Here is a 24,313-nt window from a genome sequence, read left to right as displayed (position 1 = left end):
GGGGGCCGCGATCGGCCGAACCTGCCGCGTCAGCAGGTAAATAAAACTGGCCCGGCCCGCCAGGGTGCTTACCCTGGCGAGCCGCGTGCCGAACGTTGCCGACCACTGAACTAAATGATCACAAATTGTCCTTTCTGGCCTTTCAATCTATGAATCTGTCAATATTTGAGCTTCAACTAAATGAAATTTTATAATATTTTTGACAACCAACTCTACTCACGGATTGCTGTCCATATTACAAATCTGCCATGCAATTCCACTGTCTTGCCCCTCTCAGGATAGGCAGGCGGTGAGGCAAGTCAGGACTGAATAACCCAAGCAGAGCTACATTGACAAAGTTCACATGCCTCCTGCCAGTACTGTGCCTGGCTGCAGTCAGTGGTAGTCTCTCATTTCCATGAATATTAAATGGGAGTGTTAGAAAACCCTTTTGTCTGTGCTTTTAACCAGATTGATCATCCTGTAATGAAAACCTGAATGAAATTCCTGAGCAGGATCTAACAAGTTCACTGTACTCCATCAAGTTATTTCAATTAACTGATATTTCAGGCAGAGCTTACCCCGCTCTCCCTTCCACTCTACTATTCAATCTAGTTTGGGTGGATCTTTGCTATCTGATTAAACCAGTATATTATGATAACAAAGAAAGTATTACACCAAAAGTTTCAGAGAGCAACATATTTTGAAGGTCAGAAGCCTTCAAATGCTTTTGAATCAAGAGATCATTCTTTTGAGAACCTTCAAAAATTTGCCTTTAAAAGTATTGTGCACTTGCTAAAGCCAGATAATAGAACAATGAACCAATGTGGCATTTAGAGCTTTCCAGTATATGAAAGGGAAATTGTGTAATAGGATTTATTCACAAGTTACATAAGATAATTTTTTACTGACCTAAAAGTTTTTTAACCTTTCTCCTTCCTTCATAACCAAGTCAGATAAAGGACAGAACGCAAACTCTGACATGATTACTTACCCTTGCTTATCCAAAAGCCCCTTACCTCAGTCATTTCTTCTGTCAGATCACCACTCAGGCGTGCTCTCTGCAGCAATGCAAAGAGGTCAATGTTGGATTTCCGTCTGGGTTCTGATCCACACATGACTTCCGTTTCTGTTTCAATAATGTTGATTTCCGTGTGCACAGCCTCCTGCTGTCTCCATTGCAGGTCCTCTCCTGCCCTTTTCAAAGAAGTGCTGCTGCTCTTGAGAGACATGACCGAGCTGGAAAGAGTGCTGGGGATATAGGTGGACAAGGCCTGCAAACCTGAATAAGTAGTTTCTTCGTCTGTGAAAGACTCACTCTCCAGTATGTCAGGCACAGATACGCTGAGGCGTCGGTCCAAGGAATGCCTTTGCCTTCTATCCACCATTTTTCTAGAGCTTTTCTTTGTCCTCTTTATGTTGAAGTTTTGTAACAAAGGCCTGGTCTTCTGTTTCAGGGATCCCCAGACAGAGGATCTATCCAAATCCATAGCTGCAACGGGGATGTCACAAGCTCCTTGGCATTGTTGGTTTTAAATGACTTCAGTAATTCATAGGGTGACTAAAAAGAATGTGAGAAGAATGAAAGCTAAATCATTAAAGTGAACAGCAGTTGTGGATTATGACACATGAGGTCTCAACCACACACCTTCAGTCCATTTCTAACAAGAGGAAAGCACGCTGCATTATTAGGGAGGGAATTAGCAGTAGAAAGTGTGCCCTACACTAAGGAATGATAGTAAAGATTATGTGAGGCCCATTTCCTTTAGGATCACCAGAAGTGGGCGATTTCCACTCTTTCCCCAACTGAAACCAGATATTGTGGGTTATCAAACTTTATGAATTAAAATATTCAACTTGACAACTACTAGAGTTACTGTAATCTGGAAGAGTGATTGGCTTAGTATACCTTGTAAACAAAGATTTGACTCATGGTAATGTTTTCATGAGAAAAAAATTACAATGCTAGTATACCTTCTTTGCACACTTTCCTGCCTGAAAGAACATAAGCAATGCCATACTGGGTCAAACCAATGGTCTGTCTAGCCCAGTATCCTGTCTCTGACAATGGCCAGTACCAAAGCTTCAGGGGTAGTGTACAGAACAGGGCAGTTGGAATGATCCATCCCTGTCTTCTCCTCCTGGCTTCACCATTTGTTTCCTATCTTTTAACTAGTTAATGATCCATGAGAGGATCTTCCCTCTTATCCCATGATTACTTAGTTTCCTTAAGAGCCTTTGGTGAAGGAGCTTGTCAAAGGCTTTCTGGAAAGCCAAGTACTCTACGTTGACTGGATCACCCTTATCCACATGCTTGTTGACACCCTCAAAGAATTCTCAGATTGGTAAAGCATGATTTTCCTTTACAAAAGCCATGTTGACTCTTCCCCAATAAATCATGGATATCTACATATCTGGTAATTCTGTTCTTTACTATTGTTTCTACCAATTTTCCCAGTACTGAAGTTGGGTTTACCGGCCTGTAATTGCTAGGATCACCTCTAGAGCCCTTTTTAAAATTGGTATTATATTAGCTAGTTTCCAGTCATCTGGTACAGAGGTTTGTTTGTACAACAGGTTACATACTACACATAGTAGCTCTGCAATGTCATATTTGAGTTCCTTCGGAACTTTTGGGTGAATACTATCTGGTCTGATGACTTATTCCTGTTTAATGTATCAATTTGTTCTAAAAGCTCTTCTACTGACACTTCAGCGTGGAACAGTACTTCAGATATGCTGACCACAAAGGATAGCTCTGGCGAGAGTATCTCCTGCACATCCTAGCTAAAACTTTCAGCAAGTTCTTGGGCATCCCAGTATACCAACTCATAAACAGAACACTGAGGACTGCCACTTAGTCAAGGTGGAGTGAACAGTGATGGCTCAAGCAACAGCTAAGAATCTAGTAATCCAGGCTTCAACTGATGCACAGCTAATAACATGCTCTGCACACATTATTGTCCCTGAATTCTCTGCACTCATTATTGTCCCTGGAAGTCCCTCCCTCCCCACAGAAACACACCACTACATGACAGAATTATTCTTTGGAGGAGACCACTTTGAAGGTTTAGCCCAGCAAGAGCTATAAATGCAAGGTGCTTGAAGGCAAGGAAAGCATGGATTTGTAAAATACCATCTGAATTCGATTAAAGAGACATACTTTAATCTACACACACATACACAAAGTAAAACTTGTTCAAACACGTATCCCCCAGCCATAGATCCTGCAGACCCTTCTTCATGCAAGTAGTACATATTCCTCCATCACGATGGAGAGGTGAACGCTATGGGCTGAACACTTTGAAGCAATTCTCAAATCGCCCCTCAGTCATCAATGATGAGGCCACTAACAAGCTGCCCCAGGTTGCAGTCAATGACTCCATGGATGCTTCACCAGAAGAGGACGAAGTGAAGAAAGCTATCAATCAGCTGTCAAGTGGCAAAGCTCCAGGGTCAGATGCCATACCAGCAGAGGTGTACAAAGTCAGTGGACCCGTGCTGCTACGGAAACTCACTGAGCTGTTTCAGTCCTTCGGGAAGCAGGGAACCATTCCACAAGAATTTAGAGACGCGTCCATCTTGCACCTCTATAAGAGGAAGGGCAATCGCCAGGTATGCAACAATCACCGTGGAATCTCGCTGCTTTCTACAGCGGGGAAAGTTCTTGCACAGGTTCTGTTGAACCGATTGATCACTCACCTGGAGAAGGGCTTACTGCCAGAATCACAGTGTGGCTTCCGCAAAGGACGTGGGACTATTGACATGATCTTTGCTGTGCTTCAGCTACAGGAGAAATGTCAAGAGCAGAATCGTGAACTCTACACAACTTTTGTGGACCTCACGAAAGCATTTGACTCTGTCAGTTGCCAGGGCCTGTGGAGGATCATGTCGAAATTTGGCTGTCCAGACAGATTTATACGAATGGTACGTCAATTTCATCACGGTCTGATGGCTCGTGTCCTGGATGACGGTGAAACATCTGAGGCCTTCCCAGTCACCAACGGCGTCAAGCAAGGGTGTGTTTTAGCACCCACTTTGTTCAGCATGATATTCTCTGCCACTCTGACTGATGCCTTTCAACACTGCACTGAAGGAGTAGGCCTGAAATATAGAACTGACAGGAAACTATTCAATCTGAGGCGACTGCATGCCATCACCAAGGTGAAGGAAACTGTACTTTGAGACTTTCTCTTTGCCGATGATTGTGCTCTGAATGCTAGTACAGAGCCAGAAATGCAAGCCAATATGGACAAGTTTTCAACTGCATGCAACAACTTCGGTCTCACCATTAACATCAAGAAGACTGAGGTTATGCACCAGCCAGCTCCCCACGCTCCGTACTCAGAACCGTCCATCACTGTAAATGGACAGAGACTTCAGACAGTGGACCACTTCACGTACCTGGGCAGTACCCTTTCCCGAGCAGTGTCAATCGATGATGAAGTAAACTGCAGAATTGCTAAAGCCAGCTCTGCATTTGGCCAATTGTGCTCCAACGTTTGGGAACGTCGAGGGATCAGCCTACCAACAAAGCTGAAGGTTTACCAAGCAGTGGTGCTTCCAACTCTGCTGTATGCCTGCGAGACGTGGACTGTCTATCGGAGTCACGCACGAAGGCTCAATCACTTCCACATTTCCTGTCTGCGAAAGCTTCTAAAAATCAGATGGCAGGACAAAGTGCCTAGAGCCAGTCTGCCGTCAGTTCACACATTGCTGATGAGAGCCCAGACCAGGTGGGCCGGACATGTCATGAGAATGTCAGACGAACGCATTCCTAAACAGCTCTTCTACGGAGAACTCACTCAGGGAAAGCGCTCCCATGAAGGACAAAAGAAGCAGTTCAAGGCCACGCTGAAGACCTCTTTGAAGTCCTTCAAGATCAACACCGCCACATGGGAAATCTTCGCACTGAACCGTCCAGCATGACGCAGCCTCATTCACACAGGCAGTAATACTTCTGAGGCGAGGCATATTGCTGAGGCTGAAAAAAAGCATGAGCTGCGCAAGTCCAGAGCTGCTCATACATCATCGACAGTGCCATTACATGTCTGACCGACGTGTGACAGGACGTTCCATGCCCGAATCGGACTGATCAGTCATCTTCGGACACACAGAGCCCGGTCATCGAAAGAATGAGTTGTTGAGGTCTTCATCGATAACGATGGACGAACATCAGTACATATTCCTCCATCACGATGGAGAGGTGGTGAGGCCAAATCTGAGTGATTGGCATTTGTGACCCCGTGCACCATATCACTAGGCTCAGATTGAGGAGTCAGGCCCAGCTCTATAGGACAGGAGCCACTGTTGCAGGGTGAGCGTGTGGTGGGCTCGCTCTCCATCACAACTTCCTGGTATAGTGCATCCACTGAATCAGGAGGCCCCCAGAATAGACCCACTGATATCAGAGAGACTAGTGATATCAGAAATACTTTTTAATTTCATTTAGAATGGCCAAAACCAGACCCTCTGAGAGGACTAAGGGAGAAAAACGTTTTAATGGACTTCAGAACAGTTGCGAGGTGGAACACAACTAGTTTGGCCACAGAGCGTTTAATAACTGAAGCCAACATACTTAGGGAACCCATCTCTGTGTACACTTCTTTACAAACTAAGCTATGGCTTTCAACTGTAGAAATGAGATAAATATACTTAATTTAACCAGCCAGCTGCTGGTTAACAAGCCACCAATCCACATTTTAAACTCTGCCCCTCCCTATATATCCAATCCTTGTCTCCCGCAGGCTGGTGCAAAGTTGCCTGAAGTTAGTTGGACTCTTTCTGTGGACTTCAATGGGCTTTGGACTTCAATATGGCCCTTATTGCATCGCCTTGCCCCTCACCCTGTTTCCTCTTCTCCGCCAATGACGCCAGCCTCAGTCGCTTACTTGTCAGCTCCTCCCACAAACACCTTTGAACATCCTTCAATCCCACCCCTCATGCATGCAGCACTCGCTGAGGCATAAGGCTACTATTCTCCCCTCCAGACCCATTTCTGCTGTGGTGCCGACACGCAGTCGGACAACACTGATGCAGTAAGGCCAAAGGACAGTTGAGGCATGCTGATATTTTTGAGGAAATAATAAAACTTTAAAAAGTTAGAAAATGTATATAAAAATCCAGGCTAGATGTCTTTCTAGAATCCATCGCTCAATTAGAAGTTATGGGCTTGATGCAGAAATTATTGGGTGGGGTTCTTTAGCCTGTGTTATACAGGAGGTCAGACTAGATGACCATATGGGTCCCTGTTGACCTCAAAATATACTTATACAATCTTTCTCATCGATAGATTTTAAGGTTGTCACTCTCCCTCCAAATCGTTGTTCTTTTTAGACAGGGACTGTGTTTTCCTCGCTGTAGTGATTAGCACAACTGGACCATGATCCCAAATTGGCCCTCTGGGTATTAATGTAATATAAACAATTAATAAAAATGAGCTAAATCAATACAAATCTTATTGACTACAGCATTAATAGCATGCAATCTCAGAAACAGATATCCAAACAACCAGACTCAAAAAGAAAAAAGAATCCCCAAACACACTTTCCTGGGCAGACTTTAAAAATTGCACTGAATGCTCCATCAGTTCCAAAGCTGATTTACACACAAAGGGAACAAAGAAGCTACCTTCAAGTACATGTAATTCTCTTAGGGTCTCATCCGTTGCCTGCTGAAGTCTTTGGAAAGATTTCCACTGATTCCAATGAGCTTTGGATTAGGCACTTAATGGCTGAGACACTTACTGGTATCAAATGCTTCACAATTATTCTTGTAGTGCAACTCCTTTGGGAGGATTTGCTTTCGCTATATAAGTGATATTCCAAGTAATCAAGCAGGAAAGTGGTTTCCTTTCGGAGCAGGTCATTGTGGAAACAAACAACTTATGTGTATGCAAGCATTGTTTGCCCATGAGTCGGGGGAGGGAGGCGGGGGTGAGAAAGGCGTTTACCACATCCTGAGAAAACAGCGACCAAATATACTGGACATTTGTAAGGCCCCTATATGCGAAAGGAGCTTAATAAATTGCACAGGGAGGATTCGATTTTTGTAAAAATGTCAGGCAGGACAAATATCAGACCTGGTTGGAACACAGGAAAACACTTTTGAAACCACATTTGTACAATTTTACTGTACATTTTCAAAACTCTACCACCAGCTAAAATAAAACAAATTATCAGTCAGAAGGAATATAAAAAGAATTCTGTTTTGTTCTGGTTTTTTAAAATCTCATGATTTTTAACCTAATCCTTTGATTTTGGGGGGGGGACCCTAATTTGTGGTTTGTGAGCATTTTGGGAGTGGCAATACTGCTTTTGTGTTAAATCGGTGTAAAGGTACTTATACCAGTATAGCTATTCCCATACAGGAAAGAGAATAAACTATACTGGTGTATGGCACTTTTGTACTGATATAAAACTGTTTCCACTAATGGCTGTGCCATTATTTCGGTAAAAAAATAAAAGTCACACCCTTAACCCAGATAGCTATACAGGTACAAAAACAGTGTTTAGATCAAGCCTAAATGAATATATCTTCATCATGGCACCTCTGTGAGGTAGGAAGAATTATCCACATCTCAACAGTGGGGAACTGAGGCACAGACAGGCCAGGGATCCTGTTTTCTAGCAAGGTAAGTGCCCACAGCTCCAGCTGAAATCAAGGGGAGAAGCAAGCATGCTGCACTTGTGGGGAGGAACAATATAAATAAATCTGGCCCTAAATTACTTGCCAAAGGACACAGGGAAGTCCATGGCAAATCCAGCAACTGAGACCAGATTTCAAATCCCAGTGCAATGCTTTAACCCTAGGAGGCCATACTGAGCTTGCTTTTGTTGACAGTTCTCATTTAGAAACCCTTCCCCCTTCAAACACGGTTGGCCATTCACGGTCATAGGGCCTCCACTTCCAACCTTACATCATTTAGAATTACCAGGCCAAACACGTTTGTAGACAATGCCATAAAATAACACTATTGAAATTCAAATTCATCTTTATCCAGCACCTTCTGCTTTGCTGACTCTCGCTTGCTCTCTCGCACACAAACCTGTCACATTCAAAATGTTGTTGATAAAGACAGTACCAGTTTATAACATCTGCTTCCCTAGATGAACAAGGCTCTTCAAAGAGCTGTGTTTCCTATTCCCGTTCCATTATTCCCCCGCACACACTTTCCTGACTATTTACCACGGCTTATTGTCTTCGTTTTGTTATCTAACATACAACCTAATCCTGCAAATATTACCAGGCATATTTCTCCATGAAAGGATTCATGATAGTAAGCACTTCACTCAGTAAACAATAGTTGTAGAACAGGCCCCTCTGAATGATAGCTGCTATGGTGCAGACCCTTATACATGTATAATGCACTCTACAAATAACACTATGAATAAAAAGTGTTTCTCCAATAACTTATACAATATCAGTATATGCATCCGAAGAAGTGGGCTGTAGTCCACGAAAACTTATGCTCTAATAAATGTGTTAGTCTCTAAGGTGCCACAAGTACTCCTGTTCTTTTTGCGGATACAGACTAACACGCTGCTACTCTGAAACTTATACAATATCATCATAATCATCATTACCATAAAAACAAAATACTTCATGACCAAAAGGATCTGTGTGTCTCAAAATCTGTTCCACCAATCTAAGGAATATCACTTTTTTCCTAACGACAATATAATCCAAGAAATGTTTGAAAAAACTTGGCACAACCCACACCATATTAAGGAACACAATACAGTACTCTGACATTACAAGCACTTGTCAGACTGACCCAAGTACCACAATGTTGGACATCAAAAGTATTAGCCACTGATAGCATTAAACCCCCATAGTTTTACAATTTCTTACTTCCCCAAGGCACAAAACTGTTTATAGACTACCAAATGTTAAGACAGATGATGAGATAGGGCAGGAAGAGGTTAGGTGGGGAGTGAGTAAGTGAATGGCACAGAGGTCCATTGGTGGTTCAACTGATGCGTGCCAGCAACTCTTAGTAAGCCTGACAAACTCACTGCACCTCATACACTGCTGTCATGATATTTACCTGCATCGGAAGAAGTGGTTTTTTACCCATGAAAGCTTATGCCCAAATAAATCTATTAGTCTTTAAGGTGCCACCGGACTCCTCGTTGTTTTTATCTAAAAATAATGTTGTGTAAGACAGTGGTTCTCAAAGCCGGTCCACTGCTTGTTCAGGGAAAGCCACTGGCGGGCCGGACCGGTTTGTTTACCTGCCACATCCGCAGGTTCGGCTGATCGCAGCTCCCAGTGGCCGCGGTTCGCCGCTCCAGGCCAATGGGGGCTGCGGGAAGTGGCACGGGCCGAGGGACGTACTTGCCGCCGCTTCCAGCAGCTCCCATTGGCCTGGAGCTGTGAACCGCGGCCAGTGGGAGCAGTGATCAGCTGGACCTGCGGACGCGGCAGGTAAACAAACCGGCCCGGCCCGCCAGCGGCTTTCCCTACACAAGCAGCGTCCCAAGTTTGGGAAACACTGGTCTAAGCAATCACACTTATCCAGAGAAAAACGGTCCTGGGCCAGAGCCTCAGCCCCAACACAGCCCCCTTTGTTCGTCTCTGGCATTAATTGTAGCAAGGAGTTTCACAGGCCTATTATGCATAAAAAGCATTTCTTGTGGTCAATTTAATTTTTTTTTTTTTTTGCCTTTCAATTTCATTGAATGTCCTCTTGGGCTTTTATTTGTATTAGAAGAAAGAATAAATAGGAGTGTCTTATTTCCCATCTTTATACTATTTATGTTTATACACACTCATAGCCTCGCTAAATTGTTCCAACCTTTTCTCTCTCCCCTCATACAGAAGTCTTTCCATGTCTCTAATCATTTCTGTCACCTGGCTTTGAACCCTCTCTATTTCTGCTTTTTTGTTTTGTTTTGAGACAATGTGACCAGAATTCAACATAGTATTTAAGGTCAGAGCACGCCATTATATGACTAAACATTTTTAGCATTTTCTCTTTTGTTCTTTAGGTATGCTAGCACTATGTTTGATTTTTGGCCATCTCAACACATTAATTGGTTTTCTTTGAGCTTCCACTTTTTCCTGGATAGTTACAGTATATTTTGAATATGTACAAGTAGTTGAAAATTATTCCTTCTACTTTACATTATTTTGATTTTGTCACCATTGAATTTCATGTGTGATCATGTGGTCATTTGGTTAGGTCCCTCTGAGCTTCCTCACAGTCTTCTCTAGTCTTGATTGACCTAAATAATTATGTCATGTAAAATATTGTCACTTCTGTTCATTTCCATTCCCAGACCATAAATAATTATACTGAACAACACTGGTCCTAGTATGAAAATGTGGGGCACTCCATAGTTAACCTTAGGCCAAGACAAATATTGATCATGTTTTCCCACTTCATTTTCTTTCTCTTTACCTGTTTCTGATTACTGGAACTGAATATTACTTTGGTTATTAAGTTTCCTTAAAACACTCTTATGAGGGGTTTTGTCAAAAGGCTCATTTGAGAGTTTAGATAAATTATGTAAACTAATTCATCTTTATTCACTATTTTGCTGGGGTGTCATGATGTTAAATTCATTAGCATATAGTGATTTGAGATCTTCAGATGGAAGACCACCTACAAGTGCAAATTGTTAGTAAATAGGTGCAGAGCGCCATGCTGAGTTACAATATGATGCACCATCATTGCCGAATGTGTTGCTGTATTCATTCTGAATACTCACCCCACTACTGCCACAGGCTCCCATGGAACAACATGATAAACTGAACCTGTAGGCTTACACTGAAACATTACCCAGCAAACTTTTTAAGTACCACCCTCAAAAGCAGTAAAAATCAAGTATATGCAAGTGAGCACATGAACACTGCTGTTATGCCTTTCATAAATATTCTAATTGTTGTATTCAATTTCTTATACAATGAAAGTGAAAATTAAGGATCGGTGTGCATACCAACAAGCTTTGTGACTGTATGCTTAAATTAGGATGCTTTCAGCTATGACTAACCACTACTCAACATTTAGAATAATTCTTATAATTAGTAGCTGAAAAGACCAACAAGTGACAGATAGAGGCTATTAGGAAGATGTTCTTTATTCATATGTCTTAACACTGGTTTCAATTCAAAGGAAACTCTACTGAAGCTAACCTCGTGCAACTTTACACATTCCAGCTCCCTCACCGTGAAAGCTGAAATAATGTAGCCCTTGTCTACACAAGAAATTTTCCCCTGATTTCTGCCATTGGTGGCAGGCATTGGCATAGCTGCACCAGTGTAAAGTGCTAGGAGACACAGGGGACAGTGCATTAGGTCCACCTAAACTGGTTCCAAGCAAAGATAAGTTACACTTGTACAAACAGCGGCTTTGTCTGCCAACAATAGTTATTTGTATAGATGTAGACCATTGGTCGGCAACCTTTGGCACGCGGATCGCCGGGTAAGTACCCTGGCGGCCGGGCCAGTTTATTTACCTGCTGACGCAGCAGGTTCGGCTGATCACGGCCCCCAACGGCCGCGGTTCGCCGTCCCAGGCCAATAGGGGCGGCAGGAAGCGGTGCGGGCGAGGGATGTGCTGGCCGTGGCTTTCCACCGCCCCTATTGGCCTGGGACGGCGAACCACGGCCATTGGGGGCCGCATTCAGCCGAACCTGCCACGTCAGCAGGTAAATAAACTGGCCCGGCCCGCCAGGGTGCTTACCCTGGCGAGCCACATGCCAAAGGCTGCCAACCCCTGATGTAGATACATGGGTGTCTGGCCACCAAATGGCTATAATCCCCCTTAGGTTTAAATATAATCTCTGAATTTGATCCAATGAATGGTTGTGACACAAACAACATGGTGCCAACAGAGAGGGGTGTAGCAGAAAAAGCAACCAACAGGAGGCTATGGGTGTATCCTTCTTATACCCTCCTGTTAGTTCCTTTCTCTGCCATAACCCATCTCTTCTGGTCCTCTGCATACAGGTTATACCAACTGGAGTATAAACTCCTCTCTCAAAGAGAAAGGGAAAAAGAAGGGCAAATAAGTCATGTTTGTCTATCAATTGGCTGCAATAATTAAAGAGAACAATGGGTATGTTAAAGTGTGTTAGATATGAAACAGGTCACGTTAGATATACCAGACTTTTCCTATCACTGCTTACAGACCCTCACCCAAGTATAAATCATTACCATTATATGGAAGTAGTTTTAGAGACAGAAAGCTTTGCATCCTTACATTTTAATGGCTTGCTTTTAGTTACTTATCTGGAAACATAGCCTCCTTCTGATAAGCAATCCTAATCACAAGGATTATGAAAATACTTTTGCAAAGTAGTCCTTTGTTTGCATTCAAGTTTATCAGTTTATCCTTGAGCTTTCAAATTCAATTCCTCTTACATGTGCTGACTTTATTTTAAACGTTTAGAGGGAAATCTGAGCCCCATTCACTTCAACAGAGTCACGATTTTATCCCTAGAATGTTGGCTGTTTAAATCATTTAATTTTTCTTGCAGAACAGGTTGATGCCAAAATGAAGCATTGATGTGGATAGACTTATAGCCATACCTCCCGGCGTTGTGATCTCTTTAGCTTATGAGATAACAGGGCCAAAATGTGGATAGGAAACCTACAACCTCAATGATGCAGCTATGACGCAGACTATTCTTCCCCCTGTGTCAGTACTAACAAGTGTCCCAGACTGGTGTTACTGTGCTACTGCAGGTGCAAATATGTAGATAAAGTCCTAATCACATATGGTCATTAAAGACTTCATGGGACTTTTTGCAACTGTAGGGGTTTAAGTGTTTTAGCCAAATTCAAACTCTAGCAATTACATTTTGTCTTCCTAAATTTTTCCTGCAGTTTCAATTGGAAGTGATCTCTCTCTGTTATTATATAACTCTTTGAAAAGCACTTTGGGATCCTTTGGCTAGAAAAGGTGTAAAACGGTGAGATATTGAAATCATGTATACTACAGTCTTTTTGTTTGGTCCATTCCTCTCTTACCATCACTTTACACTAAATTAGGCAGTACAGTAAATGCTAACTGTTTCACAAAAGACAACTCTTGCATGCTGCAATGCTTGAATAAAAACAGATGAACAGAAACAGACTTCCTTTTATTCATGTTATCTGAAGGAAATCTAGGTCTCTGCAGATGAATGTCATAATGTAAAAACTCTAGAGGCAAACACTGAACTTAACAACAACATATTTATTTTGCAAAGCTTGTTGTAAGATTTGTTTTTATTTTTTTTCTTGTACACCGAGATCCTTGGGTATTTTAAGCCGTGGGCTCTTGCTTTTTAAGATAATCGGTCGCATATACAATGAGTTGCAAATCGTGTACTCATTAGTCTGCAGTCCTGACTGGAGAGAGGAAGGAAGAAGCCCTATCTACTTGGAGACTCCTTACACAATCTGAAGAGCTTGTTTTTCTTTTCACATAGAAGCAAACTAACTCTGGGCAGTAACTGAACCGTCAAATGTTACAGGCATCTTAAAATAGTACCTGGTAGTGAAAGTTAGTGGAAAAAAAATATGCACCTGCCTCCAACTTGTGGAGCTATTACTTTCACTTCTTACATTATCTTTTAAAACAGAAGAAATGCTATACATAAAATTTCTCACCAATACTTTCCACTCTTTCTACCACGCAAAGCAAGGCACAAGACAACATGCCTCATAGCTGTACCATGGGAGGCAGAAAGTCTTATTTATTTCATGTTGTTTTTCTAACATCAGGCTCACAGCAAGCTGCACATTTAGACAGTACCCTCACTACACAAATACCATACAGAGAGAGCCACCAAAGTCGCTGGGGCACCTGCCGAGTAAGAGTAGGCAGCCTCGGTGCCTCCTCTTTTGCCTACTCTCTACTCTTGCCTCCCAGTTCCTATTTGCATGGAGCTCAACAGAGGACGTGTCTGGTAAGACTGCACCACAGAGGGGAGAGAACAGACTAACGGGAGGTACCAAGGGGAAGAAGGAGCTGCTCAGAGGACTCGGGGACTATTGGCCAAGCTAAGAGTGAGTGGGACAGGAGCTACTGGAGGGAGCTATGGAGAGGTTAGGAGTTAATAGGGAAACAGAATGTGATTGGGGATAATGGGGGATTTTAATGGGTTGAATGAGGCTCAGGAGCCAATGGAAAGACAGGATGGGAACTGGACCTGATGCATGGAAGGGGCTAATGGGGCTAACTCCTCCAGGTTCACTCCAATAACTCCCTCCAGCTCCTTCCTGCACAGCAACTGCACCTCCTTTAGACCTATATTTACCTGCCACTATGCCAACCCCTTTAATTCTGAGGGGTGCCAGGAATAAGGACCTGCCTTCTCACAATTGCTCAGCGGAACCAACCCTGTGAGGGAAATCGGTTATTTGTTTCCACTGGAAGTCAAATAAGTTGTTACCTTTCATCAGCCCTAACTGCACAAAGCTTAAAAAAGAAGAAATTTGTGCCTAAATGCAAATTGTTTTGGACTATGCAAATTAACTCATTAAATAACTTGCATAAGATGTCACATGGAACTCCTTGAAACTTGGCAGCTGTGCACTCTAGCAAGGGAAATCTGTAACAACATCTCTAAAAATTCTTATTAGAAGATGCACAAATGGTACAAGGAAGATGGAAATATGTTCAAAATATAAAGTAGGGAGATGAAACAGGGATATCAAAGTCTAAAAAGGAAAAAAAAATAGGAAAAAGGGCTTATGTAGGCATCACATGTTTTAGCCATACAATAGCCTCGGCGTCAACAGTGTGACCTGGTAGTGTGTTTTTGTTAAGAAAGATTCTCAACAGCAAATATTAACAGGACCTCTCTGATCAGTATCATACAGCAGGAATGGCATTATACAACTGCCAGTTACAATTTAACCTTGCCTTGAACAGGTCAAAAAACTGCACTAAGCAAACTGTTCTGCTGCCCAGTTTTCCTTATCCCAAAGTGCTCCATTTCCCAGCATCCAGGCAGCAAAGTTTAGGGAAAGAGTGCATTATAAAGAGCAAGGAACTAAGTATTGAATCACATACCTCCACTCAGACTTGTAAGATTAAAGATCTCTTCACATCTAAGACCTGAACTTCTGTTTCTTAACATTATTTTCTGTTAGTCAGAGAGTGAGGCTGTAATTTTAAATCACACAGAAAGTAAACTGCACTTTCCCTTCGCCCACATGAGGATGACAAAGGAAGGATGGAGGAAGAAAAACAAAAGCTAAATTTTGCAGGATATCAGACCCAAACTGTTTATGAAATCTCATCTTTTAACGGTTCTTATTTTTTTAAGAGAGCCCTGGCTTTTCTAAACAGCAAACAATTTATGTATGCTGTATATTGTAATTTGTAAAACAGGGATGTTAATTCCAAATGGATATAAAATTCACACAGAATTAAAAGATTGCATTGAAAAATAAGACAGTTTAGAGAATTCTGAATCCCTCGCAACACTATGGCTTGGAAATCTGTCGGTACACTTGAATGTTTTGGGGCCTGAGTGCCATTTGTTGCACTGTCACTTTAAAGGAGGCTCAGCGAGCATGAGGATTAGTTAACACATCATTCAATGTACAACTAGTTCACAGATGGATAACCTAGTAGTAGAACACAAGCAGAAGTTCAAATGGTGAGTTTGTGAGACTCTTCAGAAAAATCGCTGAGGCAAAGGAAGGGGTGGCCTCTTCCAAGGGAGTTAAAATGAGGCAATGCCTGGATTCTAATCCAGAGAGGGTCTATTCCAGGGGTCGGCAACCTTTGGCACATGGCTTGCTAGGGTAAGCACCCTGGCGGGGCGGGCCGGTTTGTTTACCTGCCGCGTCCGCAGGTTCGGCCGATCGCGGCTCCCACTGGCCGCAGTTCGCCGTCCCAGGCCAATGGGGGCGTGGGAAGCGGCGGCAGGAAGCCGCGGCCAGTACATCCCTCAGCCCGCACTGCTTCCCACAGCCCCCATTGTCCTGGAACGGTGAACCGCAGCCACTGGGAGCTGTGATCGGCCGAACCTGTGGACGCGGCAGGTAAGCAAACTGGCCCGGCCCGCCAGGGTGCTTACCCTGGCGAGCCGTGTGCCAAAGGCTTCCGATCCCTGGTCCATTCACAGCCACAATATATATTTCTGACCTCAAGGTCATAACTTATATAAGCAGTATTGTATTTGAGAAAATACTTCCTGGCCACTATGTGTTCCTCAATTTCAATATTACTTAAAGACATATGCAACATTTCTTAAATCCCCAGGAGATCAATAGTGGTTTTGCACGTCATACTGTACACAGGTGCAGTAGCAAAGCACTGATCTTATTTTGAATTCTCTCTTAAGGACTATGGGTCTTCAGCAACTCCAAAAATAAGGAACTATGTTTATCAAGCTGGGTAACCAAAAAGAGGCACGCAGAATTAGGAAACACTTCTGGAAATATTAATCTTGTCTAACAAAAGCAAAAATGACTCAAGATGTCAAGGAGGATGCGGTACACCCAACATAACTTCCCCTAAGATTCCCCTATTTTGTTTTGTAATAGGTAGCAATGAGCTACTGAAGAAAACAGTAGTTTGGATAATAAGGAATAGAGACACCATAAAGTTTAGTAAGACACTGAGTAAAACACACGAAGAAGAGAGATGCATACAAGACCTTGGGCCTGACTACTGATATTAAGAGGATGCAACTCCACTAACTTGGCCCAGTTGCTTACGCTAGTTAGACACAGAATATGAAAGCGTATCAATTGGTGGGATTCTGCTGTATTTTAATTAGGGATCATGCACACTGATGATACCCTACCCCATGTTCAGAAATCATCTAAACTAAGGGGTTTATAATCACGCTTGTTCATAGTGGATTTACTCAGTGCTTAATTTGTGCCAGGGCTGAACCCCAACACCACTAGGCTTGGAAGTTCACAGCCCCGGCACCTCTGGGCATGCTGCATCAGTTAAGAACGTAAAAGAATTGCTTGAGCCAGGGCACCTCTTTCATTACAAATTAAGTATTGGATTTACTGCATTCATAGTAACCATTTTGATGCATACGAGCTACTGCTTCAAGCAGAACAAAGCAGATTCATGCAGATAAAGGATTGCACATTTGTTAGGAAAGCTGCATTGTTCCCGTGGAAGTGGGACAGTAAAATGTTTGATACACAAAGGGCAGGATAAATCCATGTGTCCCTACAAAAATACGTTTCAAGCAGAGACCATTTTTGTTTGCATGGGTCTCTTTTTTGATGTTGCTTCTGTCCCAGAGATCAGAACAAGCGTTTAGCAATCTACAGTGAGTTGATTCTCCTAAAGCTGTTTGTTTATGTTTTAGTCCCTGGCATGTTACCAGAAATGTTCTTATCTTGCCCTTATTTCAAAAAAGCAAATATGTACAAGAGAATGCAGCAAATTCTGTTTCACAATTTCCCATTTAAATGAATTTGAAAAGGTTGGTTTAATTAAATCACTATGTACTTGCAACTTGTGCACTCTTGTTTTGAGTCCCAACACTTAGAGATAAAACTGGAGCTGGGCTTCAGAGAAGTCCCTCACTTCCAACCCCACCTCAACCTACGTTCTATTACGCCTAATGCAGTAGGATTTTTTTAATATGTCAAAATGCACAATATTGGAGCTCACCTTATCCACACTGGAAATTAATTTTAAGTTATCTGCTTAGCATTTTTTGCAATTTCTCCAAAAGCCCAATTCAACAGTATGGATCTATGTCACCAAGGCATCATAGCTACTAATAATCTAGCCCCACAGCTCCCAAAGGCAGGGACACTTGATTTTTTAAATTTGGATAATGCCACTTTTATTTCCATTAGCGTTTGGAATAGAGTCCTTGATGATTCAGAGTCGTCCAAATTTCACTTTCGGATCTTTTAAGGCATCTGTTCTCATCTCGGTCTGAGGAATAACAGTGTATTTCCTACTAACAAAAATTTACTAACAAGAGTATTAACTGGGAATTTGTGTGCAGTTTTTTGGTGGGGGGATATGGAAAGGATAGTGTAAGTCACAGCATTATTCCATCTAAATCCCAAGGAAACAGATCAATCTCCTCTCCCATTAAGGATGGTCTCTCCAGACAAGTTCTGAGGGACATTTGTAGAACGTTGTGTAGTGAACTCAGAGCTACCTCTGTCCACACTGTACTTATTGTGTGGACTTATTCATGGGTTTTTAGGTCAGAAGGGACCATTCCAATCATCTGGCCTGATCTCCTACTTAACATAAGACAAACACAGAATTTTACCCAGTGATTCATGCTTCCAGCCCAATAACATATGGTTGAATTATAGTCTATTGTAATTGAAAAACTCCAAGTGATGGATAATTCACCACATCACTTGGTAAACTCTTCCAATTTTTCATTACCCTCACTGTTAAAATTTTGTATCTGATTTCCAGTTTGAACTTTACTAGCTTCAACTTCCACCCACTGGATCTTGTTATGGCTTTGTATGCTAGATTAAAGAGCCCGCTAACATTAGATCTCTTCTTCCTGCACTGGTACTTCTAGATCATAATTAAATCATCTCAAACTTCTTTTTAATAAACTAAATAGTTTAAATGAAATCCTTTAATCTTTCACTGTAAGATTCAGAGATTCCATGGCCAGAAGGGTTGTCTAGTCTGACCTCCTGTATAACACATACCGTAGAACAGGGGTTGGCAATGTTCAGCATGCGGCTCGCCAGGGTAAGCACCCTGGCGGGCCGGGCCAGTTTTATTTACCTGCTGACGTGGCAGGTTCGGCCCATCGCGGCCCCATGAAGGCGGCGAGAAGGGGCACGGGCGAGCGATGTGCTGGCCGCGGCTTCTCACTGCCCCCATTGGCCCGGGACGGTGAACCGCGGCCAGTGGAGGCCGCGATCAGTCAAAACTGCCGCGTCAGCAGGTAAATAAAACTGGCCGGGCCCGCCAGGGTAAGCCGCCAAACGTTGCCGACCCCTGCCGTAGAACTTCCCCAACAAAATTCCTAGGGTCTCTCTTTTAGAAAAACATCTAATCTTGGTTTTAAAATTGCCAGTAATGGAGAATCTACCATGATCTTTGGTAAATTGTTCTAATGGTTAATTACCGCCACTGCTAGAAATTTTCCCCTCATTTCCAGTCTGAAATTGTTTAACTTCAGCTTTCTCTACTAGATTGAAGAGCCAATTTTTAAATATTTGTTATCCATGTAGACATTCATAGACTGTAATCAAGTCACCCCTTAACCTTCTATTTATTAAGATAAATAAACTGACCTCTTTGAGTCTATAACTATAAAGCATGTTTGCTAATCCTTTATAATCATTCTTGTGGCTCTTCTCTGACCCCACTTCCATTTATCAACATCCTTCTTGAATTCTGGTCACCAGAATTGAACACAGTATTCCCGCAGCAGTCACACCAATGCCAAATACAGAGGTAAAATAACCCAGAATCATAGAAATATAGGGCTGGAAGGGACCTTGAGAAGTCATTTAGTCCAGCCTTCTGCACTGAGGCAGAACCAAGTAAACCTCTCTACTTCTACTCAAAATTCCTGTATTTATGCATCCAAGGATGACATTAGTTTTTTTGGCCACAGCATCACTCTGGAAGCTCATGTTCAGCTAATCATCCACCACCAGCCCCAAATCTTTTTGAGAGTCACTGCTTTCCATCCTGTAAATATGGCCTACATTTTTTGATGATAAAAGTATACATTTACCCTGCTTTATTAAAATGCATATTGTTTGCAAGGCATGTTATTCAGATCATAAATCATTATTGTAGTAATGTCTCCTTCTAGATTTCAGCTGTTGGACAATAAGAATAGAACCCCAAGAATAACAAGTGATTATGGAGGCCAGCTCTAACTAGTGATTTGTCAGGAAGGATGGTCTTGCCACTGGACTGGAAATCAGGAGACATGGCTTGTGGGGCAAAATACAGCACACAAATCCATGCTTAAGTCAATTCTCACTTCAACTGTGTAGCCCAACTTTAAGGCTGGGATATCAATCAAAAACAAGCAGCAACCCTACTCGGCAACAAGCTACCCTGCTGTCTCAAAGCCAATCAGAAGCGACCCCTTCCAGCTCCACACCAGAATAACGCAACCAGGAAGTGATTTCAAGCAAACTTTATGCAAATCAAGCATCGTAGGGGTGAAACGAGCAGTCAATTGAAAAGCGCCGTAAGTGGCGTCCAACATAAGTCGGGCATCATAAGTCTGAGGACTCCCTGTATATAACTAACATCCCACATGAGAAAGGGGAGTCTTTCCAAGAGTCATAGAAGGCCAAGGCAAATGTCCAGGGTGCAGCAAGAAGGCCACAGTAGCTTGGAAGTGGGGTAGGCCTGATGACTCAAGAGAGATCCTGGAGCCATGTCAGAGCTCTTGACAGGGGAGGTGCAGAAAGGCAAAAATGAAGGTGGAAATTGAGCAAATATTCTACTGTTGGCATGTGTTGCAGAGTGCAGGGATGGAGAGAGGGCAATATGGGAGATGAAGAGAGCTCCAAAACTGCCTACTAAGCATTTCATAGCCTCATTCAGAGGTATAACTGGGGTGATCAAAGTGCATGCAAGAGGCCAAATAAGTCTTATGACTATCCTCTCCCTGTAATTACAAAGTAAAAACAGAGCTTAACTGGGGGGGGAGGGTGGGAAATATATTAATCTACCATTCAATCGCACTACTTCCTTGTGCTTGTATTTATTTATTATTTAGTTCTCAATGTCAAAGCTTGAGTATTGGAAGTTTAAACCTAAACCTTTAATGGATTTAGTTACCATTCTGACCGCTAATGTTTTGCTTATGCATATAAGAACTATCCTCACTCCAGCTGTCCATATCTACACTTCTAGATATAGACAAGAGCCAACAAGTTTTTATATGTATTTTTCTTAATTTATTGAAGTGTTTTGGATATAGATCAACTTTCCTTGCTCAATGTTTATTCAAATGTGGCCAGTCTTGAAATAGGAATTGCATGAAATTTAATAAACAGATTAGAAAGTAGACTGGTTTCACTGCAGATTGTGTAACTAGCAGAAAATGTTTATTTCTTCCCAAATTTGGTCTGATTAATGTCACAGGATGGATTAACTTTCAAATAACATTATTGCGAGATATGCAGCGTTGCATGGATCATATCAGGCACTAGGAGCCTAGAGCCGTCCCTGACCATCAGCCTATGTTATGGCTCAAAAGTGAGCGCACAGCACATCCTACCTACTTATGTAGGGTGTCTGCTTGCTTCTTCTCCGTTGGAAGGGATATCTGGATATTTACAAGTCCAAATTGACAATGTAGCAGTACAGATTAAATGCAGTAGAGAGGATCTTATATCCTTGAAAAGTCCATGCTTAAGGGCCTGTTTTTCAGAGGAACAGAGCAAATGAAGTCGATGAGAGATGCTTGTGATCAACACCTCTGAAAAATCAGCCTTAATGAAGCACATAAGGAGAGCAAGTATAAACTAGAAGGACAAGAGGCACCCTTTATTTAGAGCAGGGATTGGCACGCGGCCCGTCAGGGTAAGCCCCTGGCGGGCCAGGACAGTTTATTTACCTGCAGCATCTGCAGATTTGGCCGATCGCAGCTCCCACTAGCCGCGGGTCACTGTCCCAGGCCAATGGGGGCTGCAGGAAGTGGCGCGGGCCAAGGAATGGCGAACCACGGCCAGTGGGAGCTGTGATCAGCCGAACCTGCAGACGCTGCAGGTAAATAAATCGTCCCGGCCCGCCAGGGACTTTCCCTGGCGAGCCGCAGGCCAAAGGTTGCCAATCCCTGATTTAGAGAATGACAATATTGCTGATGTGAAGGTAACCCTAAAACAATCTTTCTTCTCCTATAATATCTATAGATATTTAAAAAAAGTTAAAATAAAAAGCAAAATCACAAGATGTATTTTTGCACCCTGATCACTTAATAACTGTTATTTAACTATGGTGACAAAATAATGGATTATTTCACAATTTAAGGACACACACACACTTAATTGTTTTAAGTTTCACTATTCCTCATAAGCTTGAAAAAAATTAAATCTGTGGATATTTAAAACTGTAAACCAGAGGTCGTCAACCTTTCAGAAGTGGTGTGCCGAGTCTTCATTTATTCACTCTAATTTAAGGTTTCGCGTGCCAGTAATACATTTTAACATTTTTAGAAGGTCTCTTTCTATAAGTCTATAATATATAACTAAACTATTCTTGTACGTAAAGTAAATAAGGTTTTTAAAATGTTTAAGAAGCTTCATTTAAAATTAAATTAAAATGCAGCACCCCCTGGACCGGTGGCCAGGACCCGAGCAGTGTGAGTGCCACTGAAAATCAGCTCGCGTGCCGCCTTTGTCATGCGTGCCATAGGTTGCCTACCCCTGCTGTAAACTCAACTGCCTAGATTAGTTATGGACAAAGATGCACTGTAACCTCAACTGTCTAGATTTGTTATGGACAAATCAAAACCTGTTAACTTCACATCAAGATACATAATTACCCTCAAGTGATCAGTCTACTGTAGCTGGCATTAACAGACATACAAAGCAATATCCTTTTTTAAGACATCTCTGTGGTACACCACAGCACACAGGCATAAATCTCCTCAAACATTTCAAGAATGTTTCAAATATGTTCATTGTCATTTTCATTTTACATGATATATCAATCCTCAGTTGTGCCACTTTCAGAATTTAAAAAAAAAAAAAAAAGGTAAAAATTCCCAGAATTTGAAATATGGGTTTTAAAAATTGACTTAAACTGGTAAATTTTTAAAGATAGCTTTGTTTGATGGATATAAACTTTTTTTTGAGAGAGAGAATTAATAATTCTAGGAAATAAGCAAAGTAATAGTAAAGACTTGCTTTATATCAGTGCAGCGTGTACACGTGAAGGGTTATCCCTTGCATATACATATACATTGCATATGTCTTTAAGTAATATTGAAATTGAGGAACACATATCAGTGGCCAGGAAGAATTTTCTCAAATACAATACTTGCTTATATAAGTTATGACCTCGAGGTTAGAAATATTTATTGTGGCTGTGAATAGACCTGGGACGCCAAACCGCGGCCAGTGGGAGATATGATAAAGATCTATAAAATCATGACTGGTATGGAGAAAGTAAACAAGGAAGTGTTATTTACTCCTTCTCATAACACAATGATTAGGGGTCACCAAATGAAATTAATAAGCAGCAGGTTTAAAACAAACAAAAGGAAGTATTTCTTTACACAATGCACAGTCAACCTGTGGAACTCTTTGCCAGAGGAGGTCTTGAAGGCCAAGACTATGGCAGGGTTAAAAAAAAACTAGATAAATTCAGGAGGATAGATCCATCAATGGCTATTTGTCAGGATGGGCAGAGATGGTGCCCCCAGCCTCTCTTTGCCAGAAGCTGTGAATGGGAGACAGGGGATGGATCACTTGATGATTACCTGTTCAGTTCATTCCCTCTGGGGAAGCTGGCATTGGCCACTGTCGGAAGACAGGTTACTGGGCTAAATGGACCTTTAGTCTGACCCAGTAAAGCCATTCTTATGTAAAACACTCCTTTAGTCTTTGTTTTGTTTAGACAATTTTAATCAGTTTCTCTTTCTGTTCATGTACTAAGGCCCAATCCTGCAGAGACTGATGCCTAGTCTGTACTTACAAGTTTTGCTGCCATAGCTATGTCGGTTACAGGTGTGAGTATTTTCCAGCACAGCTATCCCAGCAAAAGCCCTAGCTGTCATCTCAGCAAAAAAGTGCTTCTACTGATGTAGCTTATTTTGCTTTGGCAACTTTTGACAGTAGAAGCTGCATCTAACTAGGATGATTTGCCAGTACAGCTATGGACATGGCCTTATGCACATGCCTAGCTTCACCCAGGTGAGAAGTTCTACAGATCTGGGTTCTCAACAATGCAGAGGGTTATTTAAATCCCCAGCTCCTGAAGAAGAAAATCAGAAGGGTTTTATTTTTTAGTGAAATGTTAATTTCACAGAAAAATAGTTTCTCTTTGACTATTATACAGCAGTGAAGAATAGAAGAAAATGAGAGCATGGAGAGGTGGCAGCATACCTCCTGGAGGTCTGAGGAAAACAGGAGCAACTTTCCACTTAAAGGCAAAAAAAGGAATAGTGGAAATTAAGAGCATTGTAGCATGTTTTATCCTCCTTCGGTAAACCATGCCTCCCTTTGATCTACAAAAGCAGAGTAGACAAAGCTGCTACCAAGAAAGAGGCTGTGTGACTGCCTGTGGTGCTGAAGAACAAGAATCGGGAGTCTGCTCCTAAACTTTTAGCTTGCCACACAAGAGTGAGAAGCTGAGACTGATAAAGCCTGACATCCTAGTAACAGACCAATAATTCAACAGATTGCACTGAAGTTGTTATGACATACATAAGGCCTGAAG

General features: G+C 42.1%; 1 protein-coding gene across 3 annotated transcripts in view; it reads right to left on the bottom strand.

The window, feature by feature from the left end:
* MCTP2 (multiple C2 and transmembrane domain containing 2) overlaps positions 1-24,313 on the bottom strand; it is a 177,100-nt gene that overhangs the window by 148,938 nt on the left and 3,849 nt on the right. For 2 of the 3 annotated variants that reach the window (XR_004647453.1, XM_034783932.1), the window contains exon 2: positions 999-1,540. The exons of the other annotated variant lie outside the window; for it this stretch is intronic. Coding sequence is in view for 1 of the 2 variants with exons in the window: in XM_034783932.1 (XP_034639823.1) it covers positions 999-1,469 (471 nt within the window). In the remaining variant the exon portion in view is untranslated. The remainder of the gene's footprint in view (positions 1-998; positions 1,541-24,313) is intronic. 3 annotated transcript variants of the gene reach the window in all.

This window comes from Trachemys scripta, chromosome 10 (assembly GCF_013100865.1).
Source record: "Trachemys scripta elegans isolate TJP31775 chromosome 10, CAS_Tse_1.0, whole genome shotgun sequence".
Taxonomy (NCBI): domain Eukaryota; kingdom Metazoa; phylum Chordata; order Testudines; family Emydidae; genus Trachemys; species Trachemys scripta.
The sequence above is the reverse complement of the archived record's forward strand: the minus strand, read 5'-3'. Positions and strand labels throughout refer to the sequence as shown.